Source organism: Alosa sapidissima, chromosome 23 (assembly GCF_018492685.1).
Source record: "Alosa sapidissima isolate fAloSap1 chromosome 23, fAloSap1.pri, whole genome shotgun sequence".
NCBI classification, from domain to species: domain Eukaryota; kingdom Metazoa; phylum Chordata; class Actinopteri; order Clupeiformes; family Clupeidae; genus Alosa; species Alosa sapidissima.
This window is the reverse complement of record NC_055979.1, coordinates 2494409-2522121: the sequence shown is the minus strand read 5'-3', so window position 1 is coordinate 2522121 and position 27713 is coordinate 2494409. Positions and strand designations below refer to the sequence as shown.

General features: G+C 42.6%; 1 protein-coding gene across 2 annotated transcripts; it reads left to right on the top strand.

The window, feature by feature from the left end:
• Window positions 1-3530: 3530 nt before the first annotated feature.
• tdrd3 (tudor domain containing 3) lies at window positions 3531-27099 on the top strand. 2 transcript variants are annotated; one of them, XM_042081057.1, is made up of 14 exons: window positions 3531-3734; window positions 4847-4931; window positions 5882-5947; window positions 6924-7084; window positions 14942-15083; window positions 15187-15258; window positions 15375-15524; window positions 16759-16914; window positions 17360-17531; window positions 17861-17983; window positions 23502-24556; window positions 24791-24916; window positions 25330-25487; window positions 26814-27099. In XM_042081057.1, exons 1-13 carry the CDS (start codon window positions 3697-3699, stop codon window positions 25444-25446), a joined length of 2463 nt encoding a protein of 820 aa, XP_041936991.1. In that variant the 5' UTR covers window positions 3531-3696; the 3' UTR covers window positions 25447-25487; window positions 26814-27099. The 2 variants fall into 2 exon arrangements, with proteins under 2 accessions (XP_041936991.1, XP_041936992.1); XM_042081058.1 differs by lacking the exon at window positions 25330-25487.
• Window positions 27100-27713: the final 614 nt, after the last annotated feature.

Below are 27713 nucleotides of genomic sequence, written 5' to 3'. Positions count from 1 at the left end.
TATGAATTAGCATAAACAAAATGGTTGCCAAAATGGCGATTTTGGGCACTTTCATTGGGCGGATGTCATTATGCCATGTAAATTAATTCATATTGTTCACAGAAATCTCCCATGGCCAATAGATCAAGGATACAGTATTATGTATCTCCCATGGCCAATAGATCAAGGATTAGTATTATGCCTATGTTAATTACCTGAAAAAACCTTTGAAAAATGTAGTTAAAATGTTATAACTGAGCAGGCACACGGTATTTGATGAATGAGACTTATGTTTTTTGAAGGTCAAGAAAGGTGTGTAGTGATGAAATGTAAAGTTTAAAATTGTGGCCTACTGGTTAGGTCTTCGGGCTTGAAACCAAAGGGTTGCCGGTTTGATCCCCGACCAGTAGGAAAAATGTGGGTGGTGGAAAGGTTGAGCACTATAGTCTCCCATGCCCACATCCACTGCTGAAGTGCCCTTGAGCAAGGCACCTAACCCCTCACTGCTCCCCGAGCATCACTGCAAGGCAGCTCACTGCTCCAGGTTAATGTGTGCTTCAATGTGTGACCTGTGTGTTCACTAGTTCACGGATGGGATACATGCAGAGACCAAATTCCTTGTATACCCAAGTATACTTGGACATAAAACCTGATTTACATTACATTTACATAATTAAAGCGAATTATGTTGGTAATGTATCATAGTTTGTCATTTGTGACCTCATACATGAACGCATTACTAAAGTATTAGGTACGGTGGGCACATCATTATGAATTATGATGTATTAACCATGATCATGACTTTATTTTCCTGCCAAAAATGTGGTCATCACTGCTCAAATTCTGATTTGAACATAACTTTGGAGTTCTCTAAACACATGTCATTATTCACTACTTTAGTTGAGGGGCCACAGACATGATGAATGCATGAGCAATTATCCTAAAATTCATGTAATCATGATGATCATGCTTAAGAACTCATAAATCATAATGGTATACCCATCAGACCTAATGCTTTAGTTGATGCGTTGTTCATGAGGTCATCATGAATGAGAGTATATGAATTCATGTCAATTCCTGATGATTCATAGGATATAAAGGAATGAAGCAATGCATAAATCATGAATTAATTCATGCATGAATTCATGATAATTAATGTACCTTTACCATAAAGTGTTACCCATATTTCTTCATAACCTTTGTGTTAGTAAAATGATTGAATGTCCTGTGAATTAATAGATGAATAACTTTAGAACTAGTGCAAGTTCAAGTTACTTTATTTGTACCAAGAGGTAGATTTTGTTTGCAGTATAGAGTGCTTCAATAGAATTTGCCAGAACAGGAGCACAGAGGATGCCATCTTTACGGCAATTCACTCTGCCCCGTCCCTCCTTGACAATAGCAACCCCTATGTGAGAGTGCTGATCATTGACTTCAGTTTTCAGCATTCAACACCATTATCCCCTCCAAACTGATCACCAAACTCAGTGAACTGGACATCAATACCTCCCTCTGAAACTAGATTCTGGACTTCCTAACCAACACACCGCAGTCTGTTAGATTAAGTTTAAGTTTACATCATCTTCTAATGTTGATCCTTATGTTGAGATGTCCATTCTCTTTGCCCTAGGCTATCATTTGTGTGCGAAGCATGTTTCAATTAAGACAATACACAAGCTATTTTTTATTGTTGTAATATTGAATGATTTCATGAATAAATTGTACGCACAGTACGTACAGGATTGGCGGCACCACTGACCAAGGCCACAGTAGCCTGTGAACCTCTGATTTTCAAAGGGGAATCACGGCGAACGCAAGGGCAACTCTTCTCTTCAATTTCCCTTCCAAATTACTTTTTATTGTCTGAAGACATCTATCGCAATAATCTAACATTCTAACAGCAACAGCAAAGCAAATGCAAGCTAACCAAAGTGCAGTCGGTTCTCCCGCCATGGTTTTTGAAATCACACACCTGCTGTATCTGAAGCCCCACTCACGCATAATAAGGCCTACGACTATCACTCTATACGCCCCCTGTTGCACGTCACAATTTAATTTACTATAGCTGATCCTGCCTCCCCAAAATGCCGCATCATGTGAACAGATCAGCAGGCCGGCAAATTTTCACCTCGCTTTCAGACGCAAAAAGACGTCTCCTCTTCCCGCAAATTTAGCGGGATCTCTGTGTGAAAAGGCCTAAAAGCTAGCACACAAAGCCCCATCCTCATCAACAGGACTGTGGTGGAGCATGTCGCATGTCCAGAAAGCGTGTTTCTGGGTGTCCACATCTTGGACCCTTAACACCTCGATCAAGACGGCTCACCAGCATCTCTTCTTCCTGAGGAGACTAAAGAACACAACCTCTCTCCTCAGATCCTGGTGACCTTCTAAACCTCTACCGCTGCACCATTGAGAGCATCCTCAAATTATATTAATTTAGTTACATGGTATAATGATGCCCGTCCGAAGAAAGTGCCCAAAATCGCCATTTTGTTTATGCTAATTAGATGCTCAAAAACTCAAAATTCTGCTTGGGAACAGGGCTAGTTGGATTCAGCACATGTTAATTATGATTAAAAGTCCTGTTCCCAACTTTTACTAAGAAATGCCTCTAGTATATACGGCCTCTAGCTGTATATACGGCTCTGTTGGGGTCCATCCCATCAGAGCCGTATAATAGTCCATTTACATTTTTGACCACTAGGGGTAGTAGCCTAGTACCAGAGCCCGTCTACGGAGAAGAGCCTTGCCACTCCGTATTAAGTCCCATTGTACGAATTTTGGATGCAGTTCCACCAGAGTTCCACTGGGGGCGATCGCCTTGAGTGCAGAATGAATGGGAGTCAATGGAGCTAGACAGCTAAATTGGTCTCTTTCACCTGATTGTCGTTGACAAATCTCAGATTTGATTGTAGTTTGTATAACTTCAACATGGGTTATAGGTCAAAAGTTGAATGAACGAGTACTTATGTCCTTTTGATTTCTTACAGGTTGGGTCGTTGTTGCACATAACACGCTAGCATTGTGCTAATGAATGACGTCATTGACACATTTGAAAGGCTTTTTAGAGCAATTAAGTGACTTTAAAAAATATAATACTCAACCAAGTGTATTTTCTTTGCCTCCCCTTTCGAATGCAATACTCAAATTACTTTAAAAAAATTATATCCCAAGAAAAGTGGATTTTGAAGGGTACAGCTCCATAGACCTCCATGCATTCTGCACTCGTGGACGAGCGCCCTCATGTGGAACCACAGAAGGAACTGCAACCAGTTCAGAAACCGGAAGTTTTCCGAGAGTGGCAGTTCTCCCCTTATTAGACATTCTCTGCTAGTACTGTACCCAGAGCCGTATATACGGCTCTGACTGTACCAACTTTCATGCTTTCTGCGAAAAGCCGCTGTACTAATATATTTTTTCTAAAAAAAAAAAAATCCCATTCACTCCGCTAAACACTAGGAACGCAACCAGTAGGTGGCGATGAGATTACTTTCTCTGAACATTTCACCGACGTCATTTGTATAGTCAACTTTGACCCATGACGTATTAAAAGTTTGAGGTCAAATGTGTTTTTGTTCGTCTCGCGCATTGGAAGTAACGTTAGCCAGCCAGTTACTTTGAACAATAAATGGTCGTTTCTGTATTGGAAATAAAATGGACTGTCAACACAATAAATAAACCGATTGCCAGAATTTTGGAGACGTTTATCATAGGGTGATGGAGGAATTAGCCTCAGCCCTCTCGAAAGAAGGCTGGTAAGTAGCTGTTAGTGCATGTTCAGCTAAACTGCTTAGCTCCCTAGCTTGCAGCTAATAGTTAGCTGAGCTCGCTACCTACCATATGTCATACGAGACCAATTTGAGATCATATGAGGTCACCCCTGCAGCTTTGAGGCAGAACCTTGTTTAAAAATAAAATTTAAGAAATTATACCCTACACTACGGGTTTAGAGTATAGCTAAATAACTAAACGGAGTCGTCTCTCTCTCTACTGTTAATGGTTTGTCAGCTAACGTTAGCTTGCTAGATTGTAACGTTAAGTTTTCTAAATGAATCTGCAAGCTAACGCCAGCTGAGTAGCTAGCTGGCTACATGCCTCTGTCAACATTGTCCTTGCTTAAACATCATCCCCGGATTCTTATGGCATGACTAATGTTGTTGGAGAAATCGACAACTGTGGCGGTCCCAGTGGATCTATAAGTAATGGCGCGCAATTGAAAATATTTTCTTATTCTGTCATATCATGTAAGCCACGTAGGAACGTTGGCTTGCTAACTCACTCAAGTCCCCAACTGGTATAGCTAAACGCATTGTCTCTCAGAGGGACTTGTGCATTCATGATCGGTAGAATCAATTTCAACTAAACATACAAAAAATAAAAACATCTGGGGGTGTGCTGTTTTGACTAGCATGTTCCACTTCAAATGAGCTTTGCTGAGCTGGCGACGCCTGAGAGTGTGCTTTGAAAGTTGTTGGGGGGGGGGGGGGGCATTGCTTCCCTCAACTAGGGTATGACGTTTATTTCTGCAGTCCCAGGGCTCCGAGTGTGATTGGAGTCGACTATTAAACAAGTTCACTTCTTTATTAGGCTGAACTCAAAGGGCTGGTCTGTCAAAGGCTATTATGAAGGCTGGTCAAAACAGCTCAGCTCTTACAACGGCTTTAGAAGACATTTTGCGGCTTATTTCTAGTTGGCTTAAGATCCTTAGTCACATTTCTTTACAAATAATATTAGTTATTAGAATATCTTAACAAATGTACAGGTGCAGTATGAAGTCTCATTGATTACTTTTGTTAACTTGTGTACTTTTGTTAACTTGTGTTTCAGTAATGTATACAAAGCTGCTCGTTATTTCCATTCCATTTAGGTACCTTTCTGATGAAGGTATAAAAGAATGTGAGGGATCCACAGACAAAGCCTCAGCCAGTGACATCATTCGCATTGCACTCAATGTAAGTAAGCACTGCATGTTTTATGTTTGTTATGACTAGTTTACTTGAACCAATAAGCAGGTCATTTGATCTTGCACCATATGCCCTCTGAGGAGAACAGACGCCTAGATAATATAGTTCATAGTGACTGAGTATTTTTTTCACTAGTGACAAAACTTCCGCTGACTATTATCAGCCACAAAGTGTTATTCTCTAGCCTGGCTGACACCAAACCGATTCTCAAATCTCAACTGACTATGAGAATGAGTCTGGTGACCCTTCATTTACTTCTGATTTCCAACGGACATAACCAGCAGTGAAATTAGGGTTAAAATGGTACATTAAACTCTTACTGAAACTTCTCAGACGTAAAGCAAACACATCTTTGCAGTTGCAGTTATTTACTCAATTTCAAAGAAAGCAGATGTCCATGTTGTTTAACGCTGACACCATTAGCGCAGCTATTGGTTGTGTTGAACAGCTAACTTTATTTCTCTGTCTTACCCAATGCTGGATAAGCTGGGTTTTTGGTATGTTGGAAATCAGCTTCAGTTGGAAGGTTGCGAGATGGACCTGCAGGGCAAATGCACTAACTGGTTCATCTGGTATCATAATGTAGTGGACTTCTGGTTGAGGCTTACAGACATCTGTGCATATGTGTCTGTGAGCGTGTGGGTTTGTTTATTTATTTATTATCGGTACTGTTGGACACACCGTGCTGCTCCTCTACATGTGAAGTTCCTAATGGAAAATACAGTAATTTGAATTGAATCTCTTGTTGATAACACACTGGATAATAAGGATAATAGTATGTCATAATAGAAAACAAACTCACAAAGCAAGAGATGTTGGAATGAACTTTGTGATTTTTGTTTTGCGTTGTATGTTTCTTCGAAAGCCATACATGTTTTTGGCAGAGATAAATTTCCACAATCAGGTTATGTCTGCCACTGATACTTCTCCCATCTCAGAGTGACCTGCGACCCATCGGAAAGAGCTTTCTGCCAACGGATGTCAACAGCGGAAGAGTAGAAAAGGTAAGAGAAGTGTTTGTTTTCCACTTTCAAAAAACTCCTGAAGACCCAGCTCTTTAGAGAACATCTACTCTCATAGCAACACTTACAACAAGTCTTACTGATCCTAGCACTCACCAGCCGTTAAACTGACAAGTAACTGTTAAAATACAGCACTCACCGACGCACTTATTCTTACTGTACTCTAATATGTGTTTTATTTTTAAACTGTCCTAAAATTGTGAGAATTGTTCTAAAACTTACTGTTTACCATGTTGTTAGTCGCTTTGGTTAAAAAAGCGTCAGCCAAATGTAATGTAATGTAATGTTTGTGTGTATGGTGTATGTGTAGTAGATAGAGCACCTCCACTTTTAATTGTGTATGAAAAGAGGGAGGCAGGGACCACAGTCTCTTAACCCCTCTCTACTGCACTTACCCTTTATGCCCACTAGATGGTGGTGGTTGCTCATTCGAGGGACCCTACATTACCAGACAGGTCTTTGTCCTTCTTAGCACAGAGTGTCACTGGATGCAGGATAATGGTTTCATTTGATTCTGTTTGTAATAACCTGCAGGTGCCCTCAGGCCAGGAAAGAAAGATTGTCGGGTTTATTTATATGAGGTGTGTGAGGGAATAATCAGAGAGGTGTCTGGATATTTTTAATTTTCCACTCTAATCAATTTGGATTTGATTTATATTAGGATGCTGACCAGAGGCATACCCAATTTGTTGTGAGTTGTCAGTGTTCTGATATTTCTATCAGAAGCAGATAAATGTAATTCATGAAGATGAAATAATTGTGTTTTGTGGACCGCAGTGGTAGAAAATGAGGTTAGCATGTTTATTTCCAGATTTGTTAGTACGTTGACAAAGCATTAGACTAGCTGTGATTTTCGCCGGTCAGACACAAGTAACTTGACAGCATGAGGGCATTCTCCATCTCTTAGTCTTGCTTCAAGTTTCCGTTACAAAACTTGGTCTGCTTTGTTTCTCCTCAGATTGAGGGACCATGTGTTCTCCAGGTCCAGAAGATCAGGAATGTGGCAGCCCCCAAAGATCACGAGGAATCCCAGGGTGCCCCCAGGATGCTTCGAGTCCAGATGACAGACGGACACATCAACTGCACAGGCATCGAGTTCAAACACCTGTCCAAGATCAGGTGCGGTCCTCTCCCATTCAAAATGCTCCATGTCTTAAACCATTTCGGTGTCATTTTGATTTTTGACTGCTTATTTTGTATTTAATTTTCTGATTCATAGATAACATTTAATCATCAGGACTGTAAGTATTAGGAACGTATTAGGGAATTGGTCAGTTCATTTTCAATCAAAACATGTTGTGGTTGTCCTCTGCATCAGAATGAAGGAAGAGTACCTTTCCCTGTTTTTTCTTGACTTGATTAAAACCCTGAGTAATTATGAAACATGTGAATATAAGTAAATGTAATTCATAGTGGCCTTTTAAAGATATTAATTGGCTAACGAGAACAACTTGTCTACCTCTACATTCCAAATTAAACCGTTGCAGTTGATGAGATGAAATATTTGAGGTGAAAACCACTTAGACTTAATTGCCTCAGGAAACAAAGACGAAGCTTCTGCAGACAGGCAGTTTGAGGCTTTTGAAAAGGGAAAGAAAAGAAACCTTTTTCCAACATCAGATAGGAACTTGTTTGATATTTTAGTTTGATTATTGTATTTGATTTGCAGCACATACATGGTGATTGATATCAACTGATTGCACCTCTCATTTTCAATAGGGGTTTCATGGGGGAAGTTGCATTATGGTAGCTCTAGGATAGTAGGACTTCATTTTAAAGATGGGAAAAGTGAAAAGTCTTAGTTTAACTCAAAGCCATATAAAGGTAGAGTTTGCGACAATGGGTGTTCAAAATTCGTTAAGGTCACGTGGTTCATGTAAACTTCAAAAAGTTCCCGGAAGTGATTGACAATGGATTAGAATGCATTAAATAAGCTACTGTTCAATGAGAGACAGAGCCACAATTTTGGGTAATTGACAGCCAATAAATGCATTGATATATAATATTTATAACACAGTGTAATTATTGTGTAAACGGTGTAGTTATCCTACCATTACAACAATATTAAATTAAATTCCAGACCGTAGCGTGCTAAATATTGGATGGTGACATTTTTTTTCTCCCTTTTACGTATGTGTCACTTAATATTAATTTCTGTACAAAACCAAGACGGGAGATTCTTTAGAAAACGCAATAGCACCCACCCCATAAGTGTAGCCTAGGCCTATCTAAATTATCGTTATAAAAAAAAAATGACCTCCTACAGTGACTCGAAGAGCTGAACAGTGTTTTTGAGACTGCGTGTAGCCTACAAAAGCGCATGGAGCTCCAGTGACATTTTAATTTTGCAACGAGAAACTGTAACACAGCTAGTCTAAGTCTAACATTAACTTGTTTGAGTTTTCTCCCCAACGTTTTCTCTGGTAGTTCTTCACTGATCTGAGCTAATGAGCGAAAAGCCTTAAGTAGCTAGCGTCTTGGGAAGTAAACGTTTTCTAACATCTCTCCAGTGTAATGGTGGGCATGTTAAGTTAACCGTAGCATTACCTACACAGTAGCCTAACCCCATGGTAATGCGAGTGATCATAATAACATATAAAACGTGATATAGTCCTTGATAAATAACCAGGCTATGAACTCATAAACAACAGCATTTTGTCACCGTTTGTCATTTGTGCTCATCCTGTCAAAAAAAATATCAATTTGATCAGTCATCATGCATCATATCAGCACAAGCTGGGTTTGAAATTTTCTGGGGATGGGGTTTACACGATCCTTCACTGGGCTAGTGCCTGCTGTGTTAATGTGACCGTGCTGATGCTAACAGCTGCAGCTCCCTCAAATCATAGGTTCTCATGCATATTAGGCTAGCTTTTGCCAATGAAAATAAATGCAACATAAAAAAAACAGTCCTGCTCCTAACCGAAGAAACGTTACCAACAATGTTAACAACAAACTCAGCTTCACTGCTGCAAACAAAGTTGGCTATATGCGAACCAGCTAGCCTTGTGGTAACAAAATCTTTACCTTTTGTTTAGTCCACTGAAAGTTATCCACATATCAAACGATTAAATACACAGTTATGGAGGAATTGTTTTGGGGAAGCAGTTGCACTATATCCCACTTTTGCTGCCTTTAATCTTTAATCACTTAAATCCATAGCCTAGATGAGCATTGCGCATACGTTACAACTTGACGTAATGGTAAAGCTAAATGCCCAAGAAATGTCACGTCATAAAAGTACTGAATGCAAAAACTTAATGACAGCTTGTTCGTGGTGTAGCCTAGTGCTGCCTAATTGAAATGGGATGGGCAAGGGTTATCTTATATTCGGCTATTACGTGTGGCACGTTTATTGGGCTTTTAGCCTCTTTTAATTTATTTGATGAGGAACTGAGGAACTGAACTTTTTAAATTTCAAAATATATTTCAAATAGCCTACTATTACTTTACTACTATTACTGTTATTATTATTATTATTATTATTATTATTATTATTATTCGGATGAGGCAATAATGTAAATCTGAGTCTGAAATGTTGGCTACAAACAGTCTATACTGCTGTAACTGCACTGCTGCTATTATTAATTGTTAACTTCCGGGAACTATTTGAGGCTTCCATTAGCTGCCATTGTTGGATAAAAATGGAGTTGTCGCAACTCTACCTTTATATGGCTTTGGTTTAACTTAAGCTAATTTTAAAACAAAAAGCAACATCAGTTTGCTAATTTAACAGCATGGGCAAGACCTTAACATTAATGAATAATGATCCTATGCAATATGATAGCCATAGTTCTAGCACAAGAACTTTGCTTGTTGATAGACTTGTTGTCTGCGATTTAAATTAGGGTCCATGGTGTACAGTAACTGTTCAGCTACCATTGTGATCTTTTCTTGATATTCCTATTGTATCGCAGTCTTTCTTTTGTCATAGTCCTTTGTGGTTCTTCAGTTGCAGTCTTGATTTTGTCAGGGCACTTCAGTTTTGTCCGCTGTTGCACTGTCTCTGCCATTCTGTTTGAAGTGCAAAAGCTGTTTTCAACAGCTGATACCGACTTGCTGTCTAAAAGTTGCAATTGCAGGTGCACTTCCTCAAGTGCAAGACAAACAAAAGAGCAGTAGGGGTAAAAACTGAGATTTAAAAGGAAGGTGTGACCTTGACGCTGAGTGGAATGGCCTGCAATGCACAGAGCTGGTAAAACCAAACGAAAGCATGCTGCAATTCATAACGGATGGCCTCCCTGTTCTCCAGGCAATATGCTGATACACACACACACACTGCCATTACCAAACCCAGTTATACTCAAATGAACACACCAGGAGAGGCCACATATGACTAACAGACACACATACAGTACATACCAGGGGCCGTATTCACAAAGAATTTTAAGGCTAAAAGTAGCTCCTAAGTGGCGAATTTAGGAGCAACTCTTAAAAATAATGGGCGTGTCACTCCTAACTTTAGGACTCCTAATTTTTTTCACTAAAAGTAATTCACGAAGCATTTTAGACCTAAAAGTAGCACCTAAGTCTGGGACAGCTTAAAAGAAGTCGAGAGGACTCCTAACTAGGGCTGGGCGATAAAACGATAGCGATATGTATCGCAATAGACATGTAATCGATATCAATAAAAAATGCGTTCAATAGAACATTCGATAATTAAAAGCAACACACCTCCCGCCTTACGTTGTCCATAAATAAATAGGCTAAATATATCTTGCATTGTAGCTAGTATGTGCAACTCTACCAGAGTAGACGATAGAAGTAGGCCTACCTCAACAATGAGTGCGTGTGCGCGCTCTCTCTCTCTAGGTGCATCCCTCCTCAGCATGCGCATGTAATCCAAACATTCACAATCGTGCAAGAGGACTGAATTACTATTAAATCCGGTTAGCATCATTAGCACGCTGCACGAATTTGTTCAAAACTGTTGCATTCAAATTGACTGCTAAATTCTAATCAACTCAATCCCGATGCAAATGGAAAAGTATTTTCCAAGACTCAAATGGGCCTGTCCTGAAGAGAAAAAGTATTCATTTGAAACGTAAACACACGTGGGGACTTAGTATGATAAACTAGCAAATTACTTTGTTTACAATATTTCCAGGCTTCAACCAGTGCTGCTCATTCAGACTTATGTGCACAATTATTTATTTGAGTGTTTTTCATGATTGTGTTGCTATTTCTTTTCCCTGTTTGCTTTGATTGATAAGTGATTTAAATCAGAGGAAGGTTAAGTTTAAAATAAAAGTGTTTAAAAGTGTTTACCACAGGAATTACCCCAATGACCCTCAAGAAGCAAATGAAAATAAGATACAACTAAAATATAAATTGAAATAATAGCTCAAATTCAGTATGATGTTTAGAAACAAAATAGATTCCTTGATAATAAATTGATAGAATAGTAGGTGACTGCTCATTTTTCTGTAGAAAGTACTTTGTCACTAAGTATTATGAACAGTTGTCAGTCTTTACAGAGGATTTACACTGTGTTTTTTTTACTGTAAAGGTGACTGTGCTTGCCTAGTTAAAACATCTCACTGGTGCTCCTATCATTTAAATTCCAGCTATGCAGAAAAATGGAAGAGTGTGCATGTGCTTGAATTAGACCTAGTGTTTATGACTGGTCGACATAACAGACGCTCATCAGAAGACCGCAGTGGGCGGTTGGGGTTGTATGCCTTGATTATTGAATTAAAATAACTAGGAGCAGATCCAGTCAGTGTATCCCAGTGTATCCAGTCTATCCACGTATAGGCCAAAGTGAGAGATTTAAATTTAATTCTGGCTACTATAGGGAGCCAATGGAGAGTAACTAGGAGAGGAGTTACATGTGTCCTCTTTGGCTGATTGAAGACCAGGCATGCTCCAGCATTCTGAATCAGCTGTAATGATCTTATTACACAAGCGGGTAAGCCAACTAATAGTGAATTACAATAGTCCAGCTTGAAGATGACCATGGTTTAAACAAGAAGTTGTGTGGAATCTTGTGTCAGATAAGGTCTGATCTTCCTAATGTTGTAAAGCATAAACTGACTTGATCTTGCAATAGAAGCTACATGCTCAGAGAAGTTAAGTCGGTCATCAATTACAACGCCTAAGTTACGTGCCGATCTAGTTGGGGGTCAGTGAGGTTGAGTCAAGCTGGATGTTAATCTGTTGGGGAATAGCTGGAAACACCAAAACAATTTAGACAAGATATCCTTTATAGTGCAACATAAAGAAACATTCTCCAGTGCTTGTTTAAATTGAACTTTTTTCCCCTTCTGGTCCTTATCTGAAATAAATTTAAAAAAAAATCAATAATTATCGGTTTCGGCCGATATGAAATACTTATATCGTGATACAGTTTTCAGCCATATCGCCCAGCCTTACTCCTAACTCACTAAGACCTATTCACAAACAGCTTTTTGTGGCATTTCACGTTGCGATGTTTTGAAATGGGTATGCGGCAACAGGAGCTTCCAATCGCGAGGGAACAATTTTGCATTGTAGGCATAAAAGGGATGCTATAACGCCACCAACAACAACCAAAACTACTCATTGTCAACATGTAAATTAAATGTAACGTTTCATTGTGAATCAAATTAAAATGTTCTCCTCTTTGCAAACGTAGGCATATGGTGACAGATTAATTTAATAATGTTGCAAAGATAGCCTAGCCTACTGTATCAATCCGTAGGCCTATGTTTCATTAGGCTACTAGGCTATTTGTTTTGCCTTACTCTTTATTCATTTAGGCTAGGCCTTTTTATTCAGTTATTCATCATCTTCCGTCCTTCGCACTACTTGTGTAGCGCACGCATTCTCAGACCTGTCACCTGTCACTCATCATCGTAAGGGAGGTGTTTGGAATCATTCCCGCGTTACAATCATCAGCCAATGAAGGTGTCACTTCAGTCAAGCTCGTGCATGAGTAATGACGTCATCCATAGCAACGAAGACTCACTCTTAGTTTAGGAATTGTCATTTTTCCTTACTAAGAGTAGGTCTGAAAGGCTTTGTGAATAACTTTTAAGAGAAAACTCCTAGATAAAATCTTTTAGTGCGATTTAGGAGTACTTCTAGTGGTAAGATAAAAGGCTTTGTGAATACGGCCCCAGGAGTGAAAGCAAAGAAGGATCATCTAAAACCAAGAAGACCATCTCCGAGGCAGTGCTCTAGGAGGCGGCCTGATTCCACGCACCCTGCTCTTGACAGGGTAAAGCACACTAGTGCAGCATGCGTCTCCACGGCTTGAGGAGGAGGATTTCTATTTCCTAGTAGGCTATCTCAAATAGGAGAATAAAGTAATCTTTGCTCACACACTATTAGTAACTGTAGTGAAAATGACTGAATTTAGAAAAGTAACGTGTTACACTACTTGTTACTGACAAAAGTAATGTGATTACAGAAACGCGTTACACCCAACTCTGCTTATCACTTACCGACACATGTGCACACACACACACACACACACACACACACACACACACACACACACACACACACACACACACACACTCACACACACACACAGTCCCCTTCCCTCGTCTGCCCTTCCTCTGGCCCCCAGAGTCCACCCAACCTCATTGGTTGAGCGCCACCAGTCTTAATTACATCTCCAGTCATCGCGCGGTGGAGCCCAGCCAGCCTCTACAGGTGGAGGAGTCGGTTGGCATGACTGCGGCTTGCCGCTGAAGAACAGGCGTCTCTTTATCCTCACATAGTCTCCGGCTTTTTTGCTCTCTCTGCTCTCTCCCTCCACTCGCGCTCTCCTCAGATCCTGCACACAACGCTAACTACTGTTGATGTCCACAAGTCATTAGGAGAGACGAGTGACTCACTACAAAGAGAGAGGGTGTTTGTGTATGAGAGAGAGAGAGAGAGAGAGTGTCAGTTGTGTCTCAGTAGGAGGTGTAGTAAGCAGGGGGTCTTTGAAAGTCATATGTCTGCACTGCAGCTGTGTGTGTGTGCGCATCAGGACTTCAAGCTCTCATATCCTGTGTATTTATCTCAGCAGGATACTGTAACACTGCGGACTTGGTGCGGGGGTAGAGTACGGGGTTAAATCTCTAATTGCTGTTTTGGCCATCATGCATGATGGGGCTGACCATTCCCCTCCTCTTCCACCTCCTCCATAAGTCCTTAGGCTTCTGTAATCAAGGGCCAATAACCAGGACAGTCGTGTGTGTGTGCGTTTGCGTGCCTGCCTGCTTGCCTGTCTGGTCGTGAGGGAGAATACACAGGGATGTATCGAGGAGAGTGAGCGGGTTAGTGCAGGATGTGTATGAAGGGGTACGTAAGAGGTTCACAACGTGATGGAGAGAAAAGGGGGGGATGAAGGCAAGGCAAAGGGGTATTTTTAGCTGTCTCATCCTTTGCAGAGATGCGTGAAGTTATACAATTTTTGGTCAATGAGGCACAGAAGCTCTTTGAGGTCTGAGCAATTTGCCAGTCCGTTTTTAAGAAAATTTCATCCATCTATGGTCACACACACACACACACACGCACGCACACACACACACACGCACACACACACACACCACACATACTAGCTTATTGGACCATATCGAAAGTAAATGGAGTTCTCACTCTTTCCCTAATCAGAGTCAAAATGGCTTCTCTCTGGCTCGTAGCTCACTCCAGTCCAGTCCCTCCTAAATCTGTGGCTGATAGATGGGCAAGAGAGAGCGCGTCTCTGCCTGACCGGACAGCACAAAGGAAGGACTATATATGGTCTCTTAGAACCTTTACAAGAAACCCATTCAAAATACAGGTCTGTTTTTGGTTGAGGTTGAAAGTTTCCATATTATCTTTTCACAGATGTAATGGTTTTGTTTTAGTGCTGGTGATTCTGGTTCTCAAATAGCAATATAAAATGTTCACTTGAATTGTTTCAAAAATGCCTGATGAGATGGTTCAGAATTGTTTTTTTTTTTTCAGTTCCATTAATAAAGCATTGGTCAGAACTTGTATTCTTTTTTTGGTTTCTAGTTTGAACACGCCACCAGGGACCAAAGTGAAGTTGCTGGGTTCACTGTCTGTGAAGAACGGCTTCTTGCTGCTGGATGACTCCAAGGTGTCTGTGCTGGGAGGAGAGGTCGAGCACATGATTGAGAAGTGGGAACTGCAGAGGGTAAGAAGAGTCTCCTCACATTGTCTCATTGATCATCAAAGGTCTGTTAAAACATGTGTATTAAAACAGCATTCACTTAGTCATGACCTTTCGACCTTCATAGAGCCTGGCTAAACACAATCGGAGTCATATTGGAGCTGAGGGTGGACCACCTCCTTTTGTGCCCTTCGGACAGGTAAGGTTGTGGAGTACTCTTGTGGTTTGCTATCTTGGGTCCATGGACTTAAAATGGCACTAAGAGAAAGGTGAATGAATAGATGGATTTATTGGGTTTATTTGCGCTTTTGGTAGAAGTGTGTGCGTAAGGAGGAAGTGGACAGTCGTGAGCTGGACCAGAGGAAGACACTGAAGACAACTGAAGTTGCAAAAGGAGCAGACGAGAACGACGAGTTCGAGAAGCAAAGGATTGCGGCTATCGCAGAGATTGCAAAGAGCAAAGAGGTGAACACGCTGAATAAAGTGAACATAATTGCTGATTATAGATATGGTATAGACCAGAGGTTCCCAAACTGTGAGGCGCGCCTCCCCTGGGGGGTGCCAAATAATTTGAGGGGAGGCGCGGAAGGTAAATAAAAAACTTTTATTTCATGTTAGAACTATCTATGTTTTTTTTTTCAATGATTATGTAATTGTCAACATTATAAAATGGAATTAAATCATAAAAGAGATGTATACTAAATCTTTGGGATAGTGGAAAGTATTATTCATCCCTATCCTGAGTGAGAATGTATTGTGCCAAACTTCATAACGTAATTTAGCAACAGTGCCGCCAGCCGAGCTAGCTGCAAGTTACCAGTAAACGGTAACTTGCAGCTTGGAGCTTGAGTCTTAGAGCACGCAGCCTTACAACACTGTTTACAGCTCTTCGAGTCACGGTAAAATGTAATTTTTGGTACATAGCTAATTTAGATAAACTTATGGTGTGGGTGCATGCGTTTCTTTAGGAATCCGCTGCCTTGGTTTGTATAGAAATGAATATTAAGTGACAGATACACGTAAGAGCATGTGTGCATGTGAAGAAATTGACAATAAAGCAGACTTTGACTTTGAAGAGGTTGGACATACGTGCCGGTAATATGTGACGTTCCGATAGCTAACTTAAAATGGACAGATTTGTCACATTTTATGGCTGCACGGCCCGAGCCTGATATGGGCAACAAAGCCAAACGTCGAAAATATGATAAACTCATTGCATTGCATAGCATAGTATAGCACCGATTTTAAGTGGCTTAACTGAAGTGAATATCATTATTTGAAAATATGGGGGGGGGGGGGGGTCCGATGGGAGGCCCACATTGATGGAGTTTGGGAACCCATGGTATAGACCATAACTCTGTTGATCCTAATCACAACCTAGCAAGCAGTTTAACAAATGGAACTGCAAACGCAGTACTTACACCCAAGATGTAAAATGTTGTGTCACCACCAAAGCTATTTGTTTACAGCTATTTGCACTAATTATAATAATATGGGGGGCACATATAATACATACATTACATTTAAAGCCTGTTCATTATTCCCACCACATCCAGTGCTGCAGGCTGTTACGGTTTGTTATAATTATGATGGAGGTTTTCCTATATGTACCTTGTAGAGCTGTTATCTGTAGACAGTCAGCCCCCCTCCACATGGTGTGTGACCTTTGACCTCTTCTCTGCCTGTCCCCATTTCACAGACGCGCACTTTTGGTGGAGGCGGCAATGCGGGGACCAACCTGACCAACCCCAGCTCAACCTATAGGAACAGGGACAGGGACAACTACCAGAGGAGGCGAGAGGAGCGTGAGAGGAGCTCCACAGAGAGTAGGCCGGAGGGGATGTACAGAGATCTGGTGAGCATGGAAAACTTGCAGGCATCTTGCTCCGTTTTCAGGGAAGAGGACGGGCACCACGCCAACTGATGCTAACTGGCAGAACATTCTGGTCCTCACCAGTGCATATCCCATCCGACGCGAAAAGCCCACCCCATCTCCTGTCATAAATATTGAGGCTTGTGTTTTGGGTTAAAAGGTCGGGGGTTAAGTCAGTGAATGGTGGGATTTGGAACATAAGAGCTTGGGAATAATAACTAAAGCTCTGTAAGCACTTACGTAGCTGAGAAATTTATGTCAACCCCCACTATCTTGCATGCATACACACAGGAGTTCCCCAGCTCAATCCAGTCATCTCACAATTGCTCAATCCATTTTGACATATATCCACCTTTTCAGACTGGTATCTCTGACACACACACACATCCATACATCCATTAAAGACTGTGTGTGTGTGTGTTGTTAGGTTGACGAGCGAGCCCTGAGGGACATCATGGAGATGGGCTTCAATAAGGAGGCCGCCCGGCAGGCCTTGCTGGACAACAACAACCACCTGGAGGTGGCGCTGAACTCCTTGCTGACTGGTGCCACCCAACACAAAGCTCCCCCGCCAGAGCACAGCCGACCCCCACCCAGAGGTACCAGCTCGCAAACTAGACCCAGCACAAACTCACCTATGATAGTAAACAATGACTGGGGGAAACAATATTAAAATTGAGAATAGAAGCCTGAATCTTAAACCTGTACCTTTTTAATGTAGTCAATTAAGTAGGTGCAGTGTTATAAGTACTTTATGTAATTTTATTATGGGGGTCTAGTAAGGTTGCAAAGTTCTTGGAAATTTCTAAAAACTACATTTAAATATCCTTAAATATGTAGAATTGGAAAATCAACTCACCAGAATCTATTTTTCATAAGACCCAGTGAAAATCTTCAGTGATCTGACACTGATCCATGTCTGTCTCAGGGAAAGGCCGGGGGCGGGGTAGGTCCAGAACAGATGAGGATGAGGAGGGCGGAGGAAGGCCCTCAGGACCGAGTACACTTTTCGACTTCCTGGAGTCCAAGATGGGGGCATTCTCCATTGATGGTGAGTGTACTACAACAGTTCTCTGCTATGGCCATGCCTTGGCCTGTCACGACCATAATCCTTTGTATTTACAGAAGTTGCCTCACTAACACTGGTGAGTCTAAAAGCCACAATACTGTCGACCTAACCTGACAGTTTTTCTCAAGCTTCCCTATAAATGCTGTAATTGACTACATTATTCTTGACAAAGCTTTGCAGTAGGCACCCGTTGTACAATGTTCTTTAATTGATTCTCATTTCTTGGGAGTTAACAAACCGTAACTTCTAAGTAATGGAAACACGGCGTGACCAGGCAAGCTGGTCGACTGAGGCCACATCAAAACAGTGTAATTGCAGGTGGTGACAAGACCATAACAACAACTCAAGTCATTACTTCTGCTGGCATAATGAGGCCCAGTTAACTTGCATGTTGTGATTCAATTAAGAGTTTACTTGGCCAAGGAAAACAATTGATTGATGATGGAGAAGCTTTCTTACGTGTGGGTGAATGTCGATTTTCAGAGTGCGTGAGAGGGGGAGAGACAGAAGGAAATATTGTGGGAAATTATGGAAAGAACATCAAAACACCTTCCCCTGGTTTAGTGCAAGCAGCGGGGGGATAGATTGGTCGTGAAAATTAGATGTGGCATGGAATGAAATAAATAATGAAGAAAAAAAAACATCTGTCTCTGAGCAGCCTTCCCTGTGCCACACCGCCTGCTCAAATGAGGAGGGATGCAGCCGATGTGGTCTCGAGTCAGACAGATGGTGGGTCTTAAATGGAGGAGTTGTAGAGTTTGAGGAGGGGGAAACATTTGTCCTATTAGACAGCTTTTTCTAAATCCCTGACATCAGGGGGGTATTCCATCAACCTCGCTAAAGGCCAAACCTGGCTTATTTCGATAAGTCTCGCTAATTTTAGTGAGAAGTCCGTTACATTAATGAGGTTAACGTGAATCCCAGCTTGGTAACCATGGGAATTTATGCCACAGAACTAACCTGCTCCGTAGCAGGTTAACTTTCAAGCTAAATTAAGCTGTGTTGCAAAAAAAAACCAATCAGTCGGAAAACGAGTCCAAAAAGATGGTTCCGTCAACCTGTGCTCTCATCACCTGTAGCCTACAACTTCAAAAATAGAAGTAGGCCTATAGAAATGTTTTTTTCCGACAGTGCACCAAGCATGGATTTACACATTCACTACCTCCAAAGAATGTATGAAGATTATACGATTAAACATGTTTTAACTTCACATGCATGTGGTTCTAGGAATCGTGCTACTCTGCGTCACTTACGTTCGGTGGTGGTGTAACGTGCAGCGAGACGGTATAGGAAAGGAATGTCATTCTTGCGTGTTCGCAGGTTCGCTTCCCATACGAAGTATTAAGGCTACATTGTTTATCACCTTGATGATGGCATTTTTAGTTATAATCTTTGATGAAAGACATATGTCTACTGCTGATAAAGGGTCGTGCACATTTGGTAGGCTGTTCAGTGACATATTATATCTGATGCAAGCCAAAGGATAATTATTCTGTAGCCTAGGCAGCGAATAATTAAAACTGCTTCATGTGTCGACGATTGTTCATGAATGTCAAATCAACTGTGTGTCACACAGATCAAAAACTAGGCATAAATTGAATTGAAAGCCATTGCATTTCCGATAATTTTATTTCAAACACTTTGGGACTTATGGGAGACAGGCTATTATGTTGATACTAATTTATTTTATGACCACCTAGACAATAATTTGGAGTGAACTATTTTAATATAAGAACGTAGGCTATAGATAGTTTTGAATATATGGCAAAGTTTATACTATTTATTCATTCACAAGCATAGACTGTAGGCTATAGTCTATGTGTTCAAGAGTGAAGCCAATCAAACTCGCAATTGATTTCAAACCATTAGCATTGTTGTTTTAAATGTATGCTTTCATTATTCTCCAATTTCTGTAGGCAATCTATTTTTTTCTCTCGATGTTAAATTTGATGACTTTCGATGAAAATCCTGTAGATGGCGCTTGCCTATCGAACAGAAATCATCTAGTATTGTCTTAATTTTACGACATATATCGTCTTTTCGTCAATCTACTGTTTTGGTCTAATTTTCTACCTCGTGCACGAGCTGAGATGAAGCTGAACTAAATCTCGCTTGAATAAACGAGGCCAAGATACCGCTAACTTGAGTTAATGGAACGGCTTCAGCCCCAAGTGAAAGTCTACGCTAGTTCAAGCCAGGCTATTTCTGTTAAGCGCTGCCTTCATTAGCGAGGTTGATGGAATACCCCCCTGGTTATGTTGATGGACTTGTGGCTATGTCGAATGTGGAACTGGCTTAAATAAGCAGGGTGGTTTGTTTGATGGTAACTCTTCCAGTCCACACACCTGATGTTTTCTTTCCCCATCTGGAATTTTGGTGTGACAATATCTGAAGACTTGTATACTCTGCCTCCGGCAAGATGGAGAATTTGGTTGGTGTTTGTCAAAATCCTTGAAGGCAATTTCAAAATTAAAATAAAAGGATTTTTTAAATTCTTGAAGGCTAATAAGAATCCCTGGCTGAAGACGGGGAGGGGCAAGATGACCCTGTTCCTCCAACCCTTTCCCAGCAGTAACACTAATAGTGTAGTTCTCCACAGGCAGTTAGTGATGGGCAAATGAAGCTTTGGTGAACCACTAAACCATAGCAGTGTGAAGCTAGCAACACTAATGAAAAAATCCAATATGGCTGCCACATGTAGATTTTTCAACATAAAAGTCCTTACCCAAACCAGTATATGTAACCAAAAATATTGGTTTGCTAAGGACTTTTATGTTGAAAAATGTATGTGTGGCGGCCATCTTTTTGCTTTTCAGCTAGTGTCGCTAGGTTCACACTGCTGTGGTTCACCAAAGCTTCATTTGCCCATCACTACAGGCAGTCCACTGAAGCATTATTCCATTTGACTTACTGTGTACCACATTTTTAAACCTATTTTTTTAGAACCTAATATCAGGGGTGTGCATTATACAAGAGAACTAAATGTTGCCTCTGTTTTTCACGGTGAATGCTGGCAGAGTTGATGTCATGCTGTGTTGCATCCTTGGCTACAAGCATCTTTGTTTATGTATGGGTCAGGCTAATTTGCTGGGCTTGAAATCCCAAGAACAGGGTGAACAGCACTTCTGCACTATTTCGCGACCCTCTATCCGACCCTCTATCCGCTACCCGATGTGGCAAACTTGCATAGTGCGGTTATAGCCGATATCGGCTATAACCGCACTATGCAAGTTTGCCAGATCGGGTAGCGGATCTGTAGTTTGATGGAATGAGACATAAGAAACTACAAATTTCACTTGCTTCTGATGTCGCAATACATTTACATTTAATAAAATCAACAAATAGCGTGCGTGTGACAGAGGAAAAGTTTTTTGGTGTTTAATGACTATACCATTCTGTGAAGGCAATTTGTTTAGGCAATTTGACGACAATCACAAGCTTGTTGTTATAGCTTATGACTACCTGTGATGTAGGACTAAGCCGTGTCATCCATTCATGTGCTGATACAAATGAATTGCTGTACAGTGACCGCTTATCTGTTTGAATACAGGGGTACAGTATATCTAAAAACTAGATGTACCGCAGAGTGGTACAAAATATGACCGCCGCCCAGTCCAGCACATTTTTTCCACAAAAATAAATCACGCTGAAAGGCCTATATGATTCTAACTGTCTCACTAAATTGCATTATCCACACTCAATTCTCACTGGTATCTGCTAGACAACAAGTACCAAAACATGATTAGTTCATAGATTTCACATGTAAAATTCATTTTATACAACCCCACCCCCATCTTGCCTGTTCATAATTCTGAGAAATTCTTGAATTGTGTGTGTGTCTGTGTGTGTGCGTGCTTGTGTGTTTGTCTGCGTATGTGTGTTTGTGCATATGCATGCATGTGTACATATGTCTACTGTGTGAGTGTGTCATACGTATGATTACTGTGAATGTATGTGTGTGCGTGTGTATCTGTTTATGCACATGTGTGCACATGGAATGGGTTAACATGACCCCTGGAGGCAAACATACGGAAAAATTGGTCATCCTAGGCCCCACGGTTCTCAAGATATTCACAGAAAACTGTGTCTGCCCTACCCTCCTTTCGGGGGGTCCAGTCCAGCGGGGGGGCTACAGATCAAAACGAAAAATGACGGTTCCATGCTATCCATGTGGGGGTACATGCCCACCAAGTTTTGTGTACCCCGGTCTTTCAGTGTCCCGGGAATCCTTGTTGGTGTACGTCACTAAATGTACGCATAAATTATTTTATTGTAAGGCCCCCCCATGAACGAAAGTACACAAAACTATGGCATGCATTCGGAGGGTGTCATAATGATCCTACACTTCCAATTTCGTGCAGTTTTGACTGTGTTAGGTCACAGATACCTTCAATTACAACACCTCATTTTTACTTTTTTGTGTTTAACTAGGTGGCGCTATACATGAAATGAGTGGTTATGGAATGGGTTGACATGGCCCCTTGAGATCAACATACAAAAAAAAATGGTCCTCCTAAACCCTACGGTTTTCGAGATATTCACAGATATTGCCCTACCCTCCTTTCGGGGGGTCCAGTCCAGCGGGGGGGCTACAGATCAAAATGAAAAATGATGGTTCCATGCTATCCATGTGGGGTTACATGCCCACCAATTTTCGTGTACCCCGGTCTTTCAGTGTCCCGGGAATCATTGACGGAAATTTGGGCATGCGAAAAAGAAAAAGAAAAAAAAATCTGACTAAACCTATATGACCACCGCTTCGCTGCGCGGCGGTCATAATAATAGTTATGAAATGTTTGACTGAAAAATAAGATTGAATATTGATTCATTGTGATTTTCAATGTTGACTTGACATCAGGTGGCCTGTTACAGCTTCCACAGGTTCAAATCCAAGTAGAAATGCCACTTCCAAGTTGGTTCTTTTCCTCTCTCAAGTTTATAGATGTGGGGTACATGGTATGCTGACACGAGGGGCTACCATGGTTTGACGTTCTTGAATGAACTTCAGCAAAAATGTGCACACCTGCTCGCTTGCTGGTCCTGGCATCTAGCTCATCCATCCTGCTTCCAATCCAGATGTGTCGCGCAGGTTAAAAAAGACAGTGGAGCACAACCTTCTGACAATGCTCTGTGACGCGACAGTGGGATCGACGTCACTTTGACATCACACTGGCACACACAGTGACCATTGCATTAAGTATCCTGGGCCCTTAATCCTGTTGTTGACCAAAATGCTGTCCAAGGGCACATTATGATGGCTAACCCATGAAAACAAACATCTTGACCTTGAGCATATTGGATGAGTGTTTTGCAGGCAGGTGTCAATGGTCAGGAATATTTTTTTGGCCCCTACAGCAGTAAAATGCAGCACATTTTTAATCTTTAGGAAAAATCATTTTAATATTGGGTAAACCTGTGTTGCCTAAAACCACAGCGTGAAAGTGCTGGAACGTGTGTCTTTACTCCTCTAATTTGGCCTGTTAATTGATTACTTTCTCAGACACGAAGAGCCAGAGACAGCCCCTGGAGAGGCACCAGTCGGAGCACCCCCACAGGATGAGCTTCCCCAGCTCTGATGGCTTCCACAGGGAAGCCCCCCATTTCCGGAACCCTTCGCGTAATGAGGGGAGAGGCCAGAGGAACGACCGACCCCCACGCTTCCTGAGGGACACTGACTTCCCCAAACCTGGCGCCGACGCCTTCACCCCACCGCCCCCCTCCTCTGGCCCCCCCCAGTCCCAGAAGGGAGGGGGGTCAGAGAGTGGCGGGAGGGGAGGGCAAGACCGCCGGCAGGATGACCGGCGCGAGGGAAGGAGCAATGGCACGTCAAATTCTCTGCCCGCGTCGGTCTCCACTCCCTCATTCTCCTCGTTCCCAACGTCCTCCAATCAGCGGTCAAGGGAACATCACCACGGCGCGACTAGAGGCCTCCAGCAGGATGTCAGGGATCACCATCAGGGACCCCGCGACAACACACACTCTGGCGGCCATCAGCAAGGGTCACGGGACCATGGCAGCGGGCAGCGTGGCCAGCAGCAGGGTCCGGATTCTCAGAACCAGAGAAAAGGGCTGCTAAACGGGCCTGGACCCAAACCCTTTGAGTCGACGGACCCAGCATTGGGCCCAGCAGCATCGGCAGACCCCAGAGGGCGGTCAGAGCCCAACAACCGAAGGAAGGGAAACCGGACTGACCGGCCCGGCTCGGTCCACTACGACCGCAGTTTGGAAGGCGGAGGAAATCTAAACTCTGGCCCCTCGTTGACGGAGGAGCGGGGTGGAGACAGACCACCAGGGGGAGGAAGGGTGGGTGGAGACACACACCTTCAAAATGGCGACTCGGATCACAGGCGAACAGGTCCTATCAAGCAGCAGCAGCAACAGCAACAACCCCAGAAGAACACCACATTTCACAACTCACAGCATTACTCAAAAAAGAGGACCGGATCAATCAAGAATCCCAGAGGGTCAGAGCCAGGTCACCCCCCAGACATAGGGGGCCACGGTGCCTGGAGACCGGGAGACCAGTGCCTGGCACTTTACTGGGAGGACAACAAGGCAAGAACAGTGCAACACACAACACCACAAGATCACAGAGCCAATAGTGATTCATGCCTCACTATGCTTAATGATTAATATCCATTAAAACTTGCATTCTGTATCAATATGTTTTTTTATTATTCACCAGTTGGCACCTAGAGGTGCAACCTTAGCAGAAGCATACAATCTTAGCAGAAACAGTGTGGCATCCTTAGATCTCATGTGTGTGTTTGTGTTCTGTTGGCCATGTAGTTCTACAGGGCGCGTGTCGATGCCGTGCATCCCTCTGGCTCCACCGCTGTGGTGGTATTCAGCGACTACGGCAACTGTGAGGAGGTACTCCTCAGCAACATCAAGCCTGTGCACATGGATATGTGGGTAAGCAAAGCTCTCCTCTCACACACCAGCACACACACACACACACACATTTACACACACATGTATATATATATACACACACACACACACACACACACACACATACTTTGGCAACAGTGTAGTTCTTGGAAGTCCAACATGATTTATTTGCCCTCGCCAGTATGCTTGACATGGAATTAAGAGTTCCTATATAAGGTAATGTTGTTACTATGTGCCAGCATGAATCCCTCCCTTCAAGATTATCCAGCCCTGGAGGTGTTTTTCTGCAGGTTTTATCATTCAGGGTCAACTCAGGTATTCCCAGAGAGACCTGCTACAGTCTTCTCATAGTTCCTCCAGTTAAGAGAGGCAGGGCTCTTCCTGTATGATGTCACAGCAGTGACCACCCCACCCCCATTCCTTCTTTGTGATAGGACGAAGAGGACGTTTACTTTGAGAATTCGGTGGAGTATCGGCGAGGGGGAGACGGTCAGCCGAGGCGCACGCGGCCCACACAGCAGTATTACCAACCGCCCCGCGCCCGGGACTGAGCAGCTACACACATAAACACATCACACACGCACCTGCGCAGGTAAACACGGACGCAGACACATCTGTGCAAATAAACACACTCGGGGCCAGCATACTAGCATTACCGCCTGCATGGTGCCAGACATGACCCACCCACCCACAGCTAAACAAATACATCAACACACACCTGCTTAGGTGAAGACATACACATACTGTACAGTCACCCGCATACTCTTTGATCAGCTCAAGCACACTGATAATTCCTTATAAGTCATTCATGCACATGCACGTGCACGAACCACCCCCCCCCCCCCCCACACACACACACACACCCCAAACATTTGTAGCAAAAATGCAAACTCGAAAACTACTCCTTGTCACACCTGATCTGGTAAGTGCATACATGCTGTAGCCAAGGTGCTTGTAGTTGGGAATCCGGATGAAACCCACAAACCCGCGCTTGTGCTTGAGCACCAGAGCAACAGAAGCACTAACCACCGTAGTCAAACATGGCTGACCAGACACCTGCCCTCACCTGCCTCACACACAGGGTTTATGGCATCTAGGCTGAAGCTGCACCTGTGATCTGCACTGTAGCCAAACAAACAATCACACCTGCTGAGGCAAAGTAGTCTCTGGTCAACACACTGGCAGGTGTGTACACACACACACACACACACACACACACACACACACCCCACACATACACCCCATACACACACACACAGACATGAATTAAAATCCTTGACACTGCACAGTTGTCAGTGGCTGTACCTTTTTTGGCCTGATAACTCTCATTATCAGAGAGAATAATGTGCAATCTACTCGCTGCTCACAATCCTCACAGATCAGAACTTCGGTATTCATTTGTGCCTTGTCAGCGCGGCCATATGTGCGGTCCCAACGGGCCTCCGGTTCCTGATTGTGAAAGAGAATCGACTGTGTGGACTTGCCTTCGTCTCCTCTCTCTGCAGCCAGGCCTATTAGTATGGAGTCTGTATTCATTAGCATCAACATAGGGCCTTCCTAATTAGACTCTTATGAGCAGCAGGGGTCTGGCCATTACATCACTCAGAGGGGAGGGCCACTGCACTGCATTAGGCTTCTTTAATTAGGGTCAGGAGCAGAGCGGGGTGTCATGTCGAGAGAGGACGAGCGTGGGTGGGGGGTGGGGGGGGGGGGGGGGGGGGGGGTCGCAGGGCAGGCGTAAGTCACATTGTGGAACAGTCTGGGAAGATTCAGTTCTGGACTGAGGAGGTCCGAAATCTGCTTCACGCAGACTGACCCAAAGACCCGGACAGTAGCAGCGGATGACGCTCAGGGCTGGAATAACGCAGAAATAACTGGGCTAACCTCAGCTAACCACACGTCTGTTCTCTCCCTACAGAAAACAAGCAGGAACTGACAGCCGAGGAAAGATCATCTGATGGGCCCTGGAGGCGATAACTAGACATCTCCACCATTTTTCCCCCCTTCCTCCACTTTTCTGGTATGAAGTATCTAGTGTGAAAAGGGAAGAACCATTCAAGGGCTTGCAACACAAGTTGCAATAAATGAAGTTTAAAACAAAAAAAATCCAATAATTTATGATGCAAGCAAAAGGTCTTACTGTATGTAGTGAAGATTTGTAAAATACTTGATTATGATAATTAATAAAAACTCACTCTTTGCGTCATGTTTTGTTTCATTCCACCTAAATGAATCTAAAGTAGTAGGTTAACTGTTTAGACCTGGGTCAAAAGCTTCAGTTATTGTTCTGAGCCAACTCACGTTGGACTAAATCACAATTCTTCTATGCAATATCTGCCAAGTCGCTTTCTTTAATAATAACAGATTAAAATTGCTGTCCAAAACAGTGTGCAATACAGTACAACTGCCTCTTACAGAAAGTTCCTCTCCATTCTGGCATCCAAAGAATCAAGCACTCATGTTAATGATCTGGTCTTATAGCTCCTGCTGAATCCTTCATGCATGTCCTCTATTATCAGATCATGGCCATTCTGCTGTCCCACTGCTACGCGTTCCCAGTCCTGCTCCCGTTCCACACTCAAATTCATTCAGAACGGCCAGTCAAGCGCACGCGGTAAGCCGATCGCATCCGCTCGAAACGGATAGCGTTAAGGGAGCGATATCATTTCACAGATTACAAAAACACATTATAGTTGGCCGCTGGAGCGCAGCCTTGCACACGTTGCGATTCATGCACAGAGCCAAGAGCTTTTATCTGTGGCTAAAAAAAAAAGAAATCAGCAAAAAGCTTGTTTGTTGTCCAAATGATGGCGAGACC